This window comes from Rhinopithecus bieti, unplaced genomic scaffold (genome assembly GCF_001698545.2).
Source record: "Rhinopithecus bieti isolate Rb0 unplaced genomic scaffold, ASM169854v2 scaffold_12476, whole genome shotgun sequence".
NCBI lineage: Eukaryota > Metazoa > Chordata > Mammalia > Primates > Cercopithecidae > Rhinopithecus > Rhinopithecus bieti.
Window position 1 is genome coordinate 557,951 of NW_016807303.1, and position 12,196 is coordinate 570,146.

The 12,196-nt window shown below is 38.5% G+C and overlaps 1 protein-coding gene and 1 long non-coding RNA gene across 2 annotated transcripts in view; one reads left to right on the top strand and one right to left on the bottom strand.

Annotated features, from left to right (window-relative positions):
* Positions 1-7,427, bottom strand: part of CDC50A (cell division cycle 50 P4-ATPase accessory subunit A) — a 32,980-nt gene extending 25,553 nt beyond the window's left edge. Inside the window, 1 exon segment of the mRNA XM_017881127.1 lies at positions 6,767-7,427. Coding sequence (XP_017736616.1) covers positions 6,767-7,327 — 561 coding nt within the window. The 5' untranslated portion in view covers positions 7,328-7,427.
* The window catches only part of LOC108535232 (uncharacterized), a 7,326-nt gene continuing 2,516 nt past the window's right edge, over positions 7,387-12,196 (top strand). Inside the window, exon 1 of the long non-coding RNA XR_001887171.1 lies at positions 7,387-7,681. This is a non-coding gene — a long non-coding RNA (uncharacterized LOC108535232). The remainder of the gene's footprint in view (positions 7,682-12,196) is intronic.

The window sequence follows — 12,196 nt, forward strand, 5'->3', positions numbered from 1 at the left end:
AGCCGGGTGCAATGGCTAACAATGCCTGTAATTCCAGAACTCTGGGAGGACATGCCAAGAGGACTGCTTGAGGCCCGGAGGTCAAGACCAGCCTGGGCAACCAAGCGAGACCCCCATCTCTACTAAAAATTTAAAAATTGGCCAGTCCTGGCGGCATGAGCCTATAGTCCTAGTTACTCAAGAGGCTGAGGTGGAAGGGCTGCTTGAGCCTAGGAGTTTGAGGTTGCAGTGCGCTATGACTGTACCACTGCAATGCAGCTTGGGCAACACAGCAAGACCTGTCTCTAAAAAAGAAAAATAAAATAAAAATAAAAAATAAAAAAAAATAAGATAGGATATTTTTGTTTTTTAAGGAGAAACCAAAACACATCTGTATGCTGAACAGAGATGGAAAAAAGAGGTTGAAGAAAACAAAAGGAAGATGATGATATTCAATATTCCTGTAACTTTTTTTTTAAGTATCAGCAAAGCCACATACCTAACTCACTTTTCACATAAAAAAACACATTAATGCCTTTTACTATGAAATCAGGTTTGATTCAATATTATTATAATCAATATAAAAATGCAAACATTAATTCCAGCGTCTAAACTACTACTCTCATATCTATATGAGCTCGAGCTCTCATCCTAATGACATACCATTTCACCACCAGATAAATCTTCCTCTAACCGTGTTGCAGAGACTGCTAACTGCAACCCCTCACCCCAATTTCTATGCTATCCTTCTTCCACACTACAAAACTGTCACTTTCTGAGAACCTTGTTATCCGAATGAAAACATTTTCCAGCCTCCCTTGCAGCTTGTGTGGCCTTACTACTAAGTGGAGGTGGTACATGGCAGTTTTCAAGAACCTTCTTTAAAAGGCCTTTATCCCTTTGTTCACCCCTTCTTCCATACTGCTTCCGTGAAAAGGCAATTAGAACCCTAGCCTCTATGCCAAACTGTGAACATGAGAGCCAATTCCTAAGAATGGCTGGGTAGTAAATGATTCGATCAAGTGAAGACTCAGTAAAACAGAACCCACACGGCTGCCTCATACTATGTTCCTAAGGCATTTTACATGAGAATGAAAATCGTAATTACTCATTGCTGAACCCACTCCTAACTGATAGTGTAGCAATCATGTCACTTCCCCGGTTTAATATATTCGTTATCAAATATTCAAGACTATCCACAATCTAGCACCAGCTAATTTGCCTTTACTCCTATTTTATCTATACACTTTTTGATTTCCTGACACTAGATCGTTGTTCATATTAATCACCTTTCTTGGAATGCATCTGAACCTCCCCTAAAGAAGTGCTATTTATCAAGTACTAGCTCAAAGCCCACTTCCCACACAGCTCTCCATGGTCATTAGAAATAGATGTGATTGCATCCTCCTTTGAACTACCAAAGGATATTCTGACTGTGCCATTCACCTAGCAACACGTACTTTTCTTGTTATTGTGTCTCATCTTCCCCAAAAGATGCCAAGCTCCTTAAGAAGGTCCTCTCCTCCAAAAAGATGGCAGTGGGGGAGGGAAGTCCTGTTCCCAAACTCTCCCTATCTCCTACTATTCCCAGACATGCACTCTGAAGAAAATGTATGAAGAAAATGTCTAGTGTTGATTAAAAATCCTTTGTAAATTTCACTCAGCTTATGAGTTTTCACCATCAAATAAAACCACAACACCCTTTATCAGCTAAAATTCAAGGGTAGCCAGACATAATGTCCAAACCCTAACAAAATCTTCTGGGCCTAACAATCCTTTATTTTTTGAATAAAGTTGTTACCATGGGTTGTAACAACTTTATTCAAAAAATAAAGTTCACACTAAAGCACATAGTTCCTATCTTTAGAAACAAAAGAGGCTACCAAGTGGAAGAGGAGCTACAGTTCCCTCATTTTGAAAAATTAATGCTTACTAACATCAAGAGCATACAAGGCACAGTGCAAAATACAATGATAATCTGGAGACTTGGCCATTAGCTAAAATCCAAGACAAAGAACCAGAGGCAAAATAGAACAGATGCAGATGAGCAGATAGGAGATATCACATTTCTCAGCTTTGTTTTGCTATCACTGTAATTGTTCACCCAAATCAAACTGGCATTTCTTCTTGGTAATTCTAAAAATACCTCCTATTCGTAAGAAACAGACTCAGAATTTAATGCAGTGGGAAACGAGGAATTTGAAGGATGTGCATTTTTCACACTATCTAGGAAAAGGACTGGAAAACTTCCATTTTGAATGTAAATTTGTCGAAAAGAAATCAATATAAGACCTAAAAGGTCATTCAACAAAATGCTGAGTAATAAGGTAAATCATTTTAAGTATTAGTCAAATTAAGTTAAAAATTGTATTTTAAGTACTCCCCCTTGAACTGATTATTCCACACTAAAAAATTTATCTTGAGAGACCTTAATGAACACAAAAGGTAACTAAAATAAAACTTTCAAAAGCAACTTTCTTTAGGCTGCCTGATTTTTATCTGTGACAAAGAGATGAAGAATGATGTTCCTAAGCCAAGATTAATGGTAAATTTTATATCTACTGAATCTGTACAAAGACAGAACCTAAGCAATTGCCAGGGATCATTACACCTACCTTGAACAATTATTGAGGACTAGAAACATGTAAATTAAACACAGCTATTTGTGTAGCAAATGCTAACTTTGGTGGTATGATTCATTAAAACTCCAAGTCAGGGGCAGGCAATTTTTTTCTGTATGAGGCCAGAAAGTAAATACATCAGGCTTTGCGGACCCAGAAGCATGGACCAGGATATTAGGTGTGTAGGTTCTTATGCAACAAGAAAGAAAACAAATTTGCAACAATTTTTATTGATAAAATTCAAAATGCATCAATAATATGTACAATTTTTTGGTAACATATGTCTACTAATACTAATGCGAAGAATGGAAACTTTGGAGGAAACATTTCTCATAATTGGGATTCAAAGTTAGTGCTCTCCTATCATCAAATCGATTACAAATGTTCATCTGTAAAATGCTCCTGGGCCATGTAAAATATTCCAGCTGGCCATATTTACTTTCGCATTCCTTGCTCTTAGTACTAACATTACTTGAGAAACAAGTTAAAACACCAACACCACAAACCTTAATTTCCAAAAGTTGGCTTGTAAGTAACTAAAATCAACTTGAATATTAAAACTTCAAACTTTTTAACATAAAAGTGCCTAATCTTTAACAATCATTTATACAAAGAAACTTATTCTTCCCTGACTCTTAGCTAAAGGCTAAGTATAACAAACATTACTAAATACAGATGAGAAATTTAATCTCCTTAAAAATCTTATAATCTAATAATTCAATTTAGGAGTAAAAACATACATAAAAATTTTTATCAGAAACTAGGACAACAGCAAATAATCAGGATTAAATAATCAAGGGCAATAAAATAATAAGGTGAAGAAGAAAGTTGAGTTTATTAAACGTGGGGAATGGGGAGTTAATTCACTAAGGTTTCATGAAAATGTACCTTGAATGCTTTTGGCAACACTAACTTGAAGTAAATGTTTAGTTTTTAAATTTAATCTGAATAACAACCTAATCTGACTTTAATCATAAATTTAAAACTATGTAACTTCACACTTTTACAAAACTTAAGAATAACCTCACTATTTTTCAAGTAACCTCTGTATCTCAGTCTCACCAACAAGGGCCCTAGACTAGAAAATCAGTGCCTTTGAAAGATGTGCCTGACTCACAACTGCCAAATTAAAGGAAATCCTCATTCCTTGCTCCTCCTAATAATCAATGAAGATATTAAATATTTAAAATATTTTCTCATGAATGATGAATTATGATTTTCTATTAGCCTCATTTTATTTAGATTATTGAAAATCTAAAAACCAACTAAACAAGATACATAAACCTAACAAGTAGAGGAAATCTGCTACCAAATGTAAGCAGTAAAATGTGAAAATATCTTTTCCAGGGGTATCCAAGACACTTTTCAAAAGTAATAATTTTAGTGTAACATTTCTGCAGGAATGAGAAAATCCAGTGATTTTATACTTGAAACAGTTTTTGATTTTGGCACTTTAAATTATATTACAAAAGCATTTGGATTTGACAAGTCTCCTTTGCCCTAGTAATTTGAACTAATATAGCAATGAAGATTTTCTTAGATAAAAAATAAAGTGTGAGTAACTTACAGTATGAAAGTGAATGTTGGTAAGAACTTCTCATCACCCAATTACAACTAGTGGCTAACAGAGTAGAGAACAAGCAGGAAACAAGTATGTGTGTTTGGGGAATCTCCGTAGGTTTTTCTAATAACTCCAGACACAATTCAGAAGCATTTCTCTATATATCCAGCATCCAAACTTTAAAAATACATATGTGGATTCTGTCTGCACAACTGTATGTCAGTGTCAGTAAAAAATTCCCAATTATTCTTAGTTTTCATTTCCTCTTGCTCCAAAGGCAATACAATTGAAACACATCCAGCTTTTTAAAAATCACATTTGAATTGGAAATCACAGAATTTTAGAGTAGAACAGCCTCCTAGAGGCAGTTTAATCTGAATCTTTTGGTTCTTCAAGTAAAGAAACTGGACTCAAAATTATACTAAGATCACAAAGTACAGAGTGACAGAGGTGGGATTTCAACCCTAATTCCCTGACTCTTCAGTGCCATTTTAACCAGGCTAAGCTGCAGCAGATTCTTCAGGCAACTTGAAATCAGAATTACACGTGAGAGCTATTTGAAAAATTTCTATTTTGTCTACTACTTAGTGTGAAGAACCTTATTTTACTCCAAAACCCAAAGATTTTAAGAAAAGGTAAACATTTATTTTTATACTATGGTAAATATTAATGGAAGTTGAGCTCTGAAAATACTAACTTATATACAATTCCAAATTATTGCTATTTTCATCTTGTTATCTTAAGAAGTTTAAATAAAATCATTCAAATTTCAGATGTTAAATTATTTTCTTCTACTTTACTAACATTGCAGTAAGGATCTTAGTGTACAGTGAAAGTTTAAAGCTGGGAATCAAGACACCTGAGTTTCTGTCTCATTTTTTACAATACTCTTAACTAGTTTACTGTCAAATCTCAACCTCTCTATTTCTCATCTCCTGATTAAGGATCAGGAGACAGATCCCTAGTGCTAGACATCTTATTTACATTGCTTCTAATTCTCACACCTTAGAAGATATGAATTATTCTACCTATTTTGCAGGAAACTGAAGCTCAGAGAGATTAAGGAAATTTTCCAAGAAACTGAGCTGGTTAGTAGCTGAGCTGGAATTTAAAACCAGCTCTGCCTGACCCCAGCCAATGCCCATGTTCCTTGCATGACATGACTTTGCCCATATACTAATATAATGTGTGATCCTAGTATGGTTAGAACAAGAAGTACTACATTTGCAGGATTATTAGGGAGATTAAGGTGATAAAACAAACTAAAATACATGCTGAAAAAAAATACTGTAACTCTTTATTAAACTGAGAATGAATTTTTAGTAAAAATTTTAAACTAGTTATGCTATAGATACTATTCTTATTACTGTCATCAACACTGAAGTAAGCACTGTAGAATTACAAAACACATTAATCTTGCTTTTAGAGAGAACACTGCAAATTAAACTGGAACCCCATCCCTATTTCAGTAGTTAAAAATAAAATTACTCTCAAAGTCCCATTAAATCACATACGTAAGTATATTTATTAAAATGTGTGTGTGTGTATAAATAGAACAGAAGAAATCAAGAGAACTTCTTATTAGTTCCTGCCCTTTCAAATAGATTTAGAAAACAACAACATTCTCAGATATGCAAGAAAAGATGAGAGATGCTTAATACTGGACACCTATACAGTATATATTAATACAGCGTACTATCAACCATCTTCACCCCTACAGATAAAGATCCTGTGCTTCTGACAAAGAAATGTTTCCCCAAGTTTTCCTGTCATGTCTTACATATTCAGCAAAGTTAGTATCAGTAAAATGTTTGGTAGACAGTGGACAACTTACGCCGTGAATGTGGTCACTGGCTCTTTTTGTAAAAAAAAAAAAAAAAAAAAAAATAAAAAGACCAAGCAAAATGTAGGGCCATTAATTAACGATAGCCTATAAGAGACAAGAACCAGTTGAAGTTTCAGGTGATCTTTCCTGTGTATCTTGCCCTACAACTGAAAATATCGAATTAGCTCAAAATGAAAAGTACTATGCACATTTGTCGTAAGTCCTCATACGTGACCTGATAACATGCGACAGCTTCTTTACATTAGAATCGTCAATACCTCTACGACTCTGGTTCTTTTCCCAGCAATGGCCAAGGTGTTCATCTCTGTGTCTTCGGATAATGCACACAAAGGTAATGACACTTTTGACCCTGTCAATTCACTCAGGGTTGCATCTACCTAGCTACAATTGGCCCCGCCCCACTTCTCTTTTTAACTCGGTGAACAACCCCCGCTAATCCCCATAGAACCACACAAACCGCCTACTGAAGAAGCGTTCTCCACCTGACCCATCTTCTGCATTAAACATTCATTCCGTCTCAGCTCATTCTGTCGATTTGCTCTTTCGTAAATCGCAAGACAAAGCTAGGACAAAGCTGCAAATTCAGGAAATCCGCAGAAAGAGAAAGAAAAACCAGAGGAACAGATGGAAGAGGGTGGGGGGCGGCGCGGGGTCCTCCGCCTGTCAACTGGCTTCAGGGCGCTGGGAAAGGAGTGGGGCGGGCGCGTAGGACCGTCCTCCCGAGCAACGCCAACTCCCACCACAGCTCCCTCCCCTCACCTCGATCTCGCGGATGTTGTTGGAGGTGACAAAGATGCCAATGCCAATGGGAATGAAGATGAGGCCGATGATGAAGAAAATAGGTAGCACCGTGCCAGCCGTAAGGATGGGCTGCCAAGCTGGAAGCCGTTGCTGTTTGAAGGCCGTGTTATCCGGTCTCCGAGTCTTCGCGGTGCCCCCCGGAGCACAAGGGGGCCCACCGTCCACTTCATCCTTCGCGTTATAGTTCATCGCCATCGATCCCCAGGGCACCGCTCCGCGACTTGCAGGTGGACCACCCAGGGAGCCCGCCGGCTGACCCTGACAGGAAGCGCTCGAGCGCCGCTGCCGCCGCCACCGCCACCGCCGCCGCCGCCACCAGCGCCACCGCCACAGACGCCTCCGCCGTAAGGCGGAAGAGGCGGGACACTCTTCCGCCAAAGGCCGCTGACAGGAAGCGAAAGTCGGCTGGAGACGCCAGAGGGAGGGAGAGAGGGAGGAGGGAGAAGAAGGAGGGACAAGGGGAGGGGAAAGGGGAGGAGGAGAGAAGGCGGAAGGAAAAGGCGGACGCACCCTGATCATCTGTCCTGTGACTGGCTCAGCCACCCGATCGCGAAACTACGTTGGCGCATGAGCGGCCTAGGGCTACGGGGATTCCGCGCCTGCGCTGTAGGCGTATCTTCGCTCTGTTGGCCGTGGCTTTAGTTAGCACACACCTGCCTGCTACTCTGGTTATCGTGGCGACCGCAGGTCTGGATTGCCAGACAGGTTTTTCTTTTTACCTCGAGGCTTTCTCTGAAGGGAGTGGGAGCATTTAAAAGGCGGCCTCAAGGGGATTGAGTCGGGGAGAATTAGCAGTATTTGCTTCGGTTGTAAAACCGCAACTTTAATTAAATAAATCGCCATTCATGGTGCAAGTATAAACTTGGAACAGAGGTGCGTGACATGTACCCTTTTTGTCCTAAAGTCAAGAATCAATAATGTGACTTAGCCCTATTATCTTGCCTCTAATTAAGCGATTCTTAGTTATTTTTCCTCTGTTGCTGATTCTCACGTTACTTTTCCCCTTTTCTGTGTCCACCTTTCTCTTTTGCGCATTGATATAGGAAGTGTTTTGTAATAGGCTGTAGCTTTTTCTCTTACTGTTGTAAAAACCAGGACATATAGCATTACTACAAAATGAGATACCCCGTAAACACTTTAAAAGTGCCAGGTATTTAATGACCCAAGGAAATACTCGTGATGTAAAAGGTGACTAAGTCAGGATATTAGAGTAGTGTAGCGACTGTAGAAGTATAATATAGAGCGGAACTAAAAAGTGAATAATGGTAACTCTGTTGACCGGATGGAGGATTTTTTTTTTCTGTTTCTTTGCACTTTTCTGTATTTTCCAAAATTTCTATAATAGGCGTATGTTATTTGTAAAATTTAAACAATTATATACAATCCACATTATACTGACATCTTTGAAATCCAGGCCAGAGATTAAGTCACATCATTTGAAAACAAATTACTTTTAGGCTTAGTCTGCAGTAATGCCTTAAAGAAGTTAAACTGAGGAAAGAGAAAATAAGGAGTGCTTGGTCCTCATAATTTACAGTTAGGCTGGGCACCGTGGCTCACGCCTGTAATCCCAACACTTTGGGAGGCCGAGGCGGGTGGATCACCTGAGGTCAGGAGTTCGAGACTAGCCTGGCCAACATGATGAAACCCCGTCTTTACTAAAAATACAAAATTAGCCGAGTGGGGTGGCCGGGCTTGTAATCCCAGCTACTCAGGAAGCTGAGGCAGAAGAATCACTTGAACCCGGGAGGCAGAGGTTGCAGTGAGCCCGAGATCCGCCATTACACTCCAGCCTGGGCAACAAGAGTGAAACTCCATCTCAAAAAAAAAAAAAAAAAATTTACAGTTAAATTTTTTTTCAAAATGACAAGTCTAAAAAATGTGAGCCAATGACATATTTACTAGGCAGAGTTTAGAGTGATACAATGCTTGTTGCCCTCTAATAACCAACTTGCTTGGGTTTGCTCTTACATGACATTCATGCTCAAATTCTTAGCACTGCTCACATACTTAGGTCTATATTTTGTTTTGATCTGTTAAGTTTACCTTCAACCCCAGGCTCAAATGGAAAACAATCTATCACAGTTAATGGAGAAGGCATGGAATCCTTTTATTTTGCTAAGTTCTGTTGGTAAAAATGTATGCCAAAATATGGGCATATTGCAAAAGTACATATAAGGCAGGTTTTTCCTCCCCATTTCTGCCTATATCATCATGCCCACTAAATTTGATCTTTTTTTAATATTCTGCTATTCCAGCACTCTGAATAAATGGTCATTTTACCTTCATTTTTTGGTTTTGTTCTAGTGACCTGAGTGTGATGTATTTATCTGCTTCCTTTTTCTTTATTTTTGTTTGTTCATAGGAAAATGAGTTAATTCCTTGTCTCTTTTTTTATTAGAAATTCCATTTTGACTGAAACATTTATAGAACTGAAACCTCCTGAGATTCTTCTCTAAAACTTACATTTTCATATGAGGTCCAGATGGATGAAATTGCTTTTCCAGATGTCTTGATATCCCTCCATTTCATTTTCTACTACTGTATTCTGCCACCACAATATGCATCTTTAACCAGCTGAAACATTTTTTTCAGCTCCACATTATTATCTCAGGGAACTCACAATTTTGTGATTTTCTTGGTCACATTATTTTATGATAGTCCTTACTAGGTGGTTTTTCATTTAATCTGCTGAAGTAGGAATTTTCAAAAGAAAGTATCATTCAGCATTTCTAGGGCAACAGAAGAGAATAGTTCTCACAATGGTTTACCATTTACACATTTTCAAACTGATTGCTAGGAGCGACTGGTGTTTGTGTGTATGTATGTTGGTACATTTAGATTACACTTATATTGTTCAAATGATTGTTCATGTGCTGATTCTTGGTAAAAGTGGAATTTGTGTGGCTAAATGACATTTATTAATGCTATCAGATTAACATTCTAAGTATGCAGTCAATGCATGAGCCCCAATACAAAAGTGAATCCAAAATGATAGAACAGATGCAAGCCCAACAGTCTGAAAAGGTGTATATGTTTAGCCTTTGGATGGGAAGTTTTATACAATTTTCATTTTTTAGTTCAATTGCTGTGTTGTGCCACTGAATTCAGTAACCAGAAACATCTAAGAAAAAAATACAGAAGAGTAACTATTGGGTATCTCTCGGAACAAGGAAGAGGAAACTGCAACTGGTCTTTTCACTGCCTAACCAAAGTAGATTTGCCACACAAATTTGATTGTTGGGTTCCTTTTATGTTTGGTGCTGCTGTAGCTCTCTAGCTTCTAACCATATTCAAACTATTTCATTCACATCTGTAACAAGGATATTTTAAAAAGTTGAAGAGGGCCAAGAAATGTGTCATAGTTTTTACCACCATGAGTTTCAGAGAAAGTTCTTAGTGACTGGAAGTGGTTTGAATTATTTTCAGTGGCTGGGTCATATTTTTGCAGGAACAACAACAAAAAAAAAATCTTTTCCTTTTCAGTTGACCATGGCAGCTTGGTGGAACTGCAAAATGTTCATTTTTAATTATCTCAGAGGACTTTTAGGAGAAAGAGTGATGTAGAAATTGTATAATAAACTTCATTTCCTGTATTTATTGCATCAGATATTGATTCAAACTGGGTTTTAAAATTACTTTTAAAATTGACCTTTTCCTGATTTTATGTAGTGTACTTATTGAATACTTTCAGTTAGATATTTAAGAAACTCCCTTTGTTCTCACACTGAGAGATTGACTGATTAGCCTGAGGTCATTGGTGTTGCGATAGAAAATTTTGCAAGTTCTTGAATAGCCAGTCAGTAATCAGAAATATGAGTCTAACAAGATATTTTAATGGTTAGTGTCATTAGAGGAAAGAGCAATTACACCAAAATACTTTAGTAGACAGCCTAAGAACTTTGTTTTGGATGGAAATAAGGCTTCATTTCTCATAATTCCATACTTTTTGATTTTGGTTTTTTGTTTTCTTGAGGCGCTATCACCCAAGTGGGACTGCAGTGGCTCACTGCAACCTCCACCTCCCAGGCTCAAGCGATTCTCCAACCTCAGCCTGCCAAGTACGTGGGACCACAGGTATGTGCCACCACAGCCAACTAAATTTTTGTATTTTTGATAGAGACATGGTTTTGCCATGTTACCCAAGCTGGTCTCGAACTCCTGAGCTCAGGCGCTCCACCCGCCTTGGCTTCCCAAAGTGCTGGGATTACAGGCTTGCCCAGCCGATTATATACTTTAAATTAAAGAATGTAATTCTCACAAGACTTCAGACTTCATGACTTCCACTGCATAGAATCTCTCAGTTGATTACATCCCCATGGCACCTATTTTTTCATTAGATGCCATCAATTATAGATAAAGTCTTTTTTTCAAATATGATGTTGCCATCTCTAGGTTAACAGCCAACTGACATCTGTTACATGTATAGCAGTTAATTTCTTTAAAAAGGGGAACAGAGGAGGAAAGAGGCTTAGTTTACGCCAAGAGAATCGTCAAGAGATACAGGAAAGTAGATATTTTTTAAATGTTAATTCTTTTTTTTTTTTTTTGAGACGGAGTCTTGCTCTGTCGTCCAGGTTGGAGTACAATGGCACGATCTCGGCTCATTGCTACCTCCGCCTCCTGGGTTCAAGCAATTCTCCTGCCTCAGCCTCCTGAGTAGCTGGGATTACAGTTGCCCACCACCATGCCCAGCTAATTTTTGTATTTTTAGTAGAGACGGGGTTTCTCTATGTTGTCCAGGCTGCTCTCGAACACCTGACCTCAGGTGATCTGCCTACCTCGGCCTCCCAAAGTGCTGGAATTACAGGCGTGAGCCACCACACCCAGCCTAAAAACGTTAATTCTTTATAAATTATATGTTTGGATCATTTTTAGACTTGATTTAAATTTATAGTTTTCTATTTTCCAAGTTTTAGAAAGCCAGCGTGAGAGGGATTTCATTTCATCATGATTTTTTTTTTTTTTTAACACTTGAGTCACTTGAGTCATTAAAATAACTCCAACATATTCATGAAGTATCTTCACAAAATGGACTTAAATGTGAAAGTCAGCTTTTGTTGAGCCTCAGAAATCAAACACTGGGCCAGGCCTGGTGGCTCACGCCAGTAATCCCAACATTTTGGGAGGCTGAGGCAGGCAGATCACGAGATCAGGAGATCGAGACCATCCTGGCTAAAACGGTGAAACCCCGTCTCTACTAAAAATACAAAAAATTAGGGTGTGGTGGCGGGCGCCTGTAGTCCCAGCTACTCAGGAAGCTGAGGCAGGAGAATTGCTTGAACCCAGGAGACGGAGGTTGCAGTGAGCTGAGATCACGCCACTGCACTCCAGCCTGCACTCAAAAAAAAAGGGAGGAAGGGAGGGAGGAAGGAAGGAAGGAAGGAA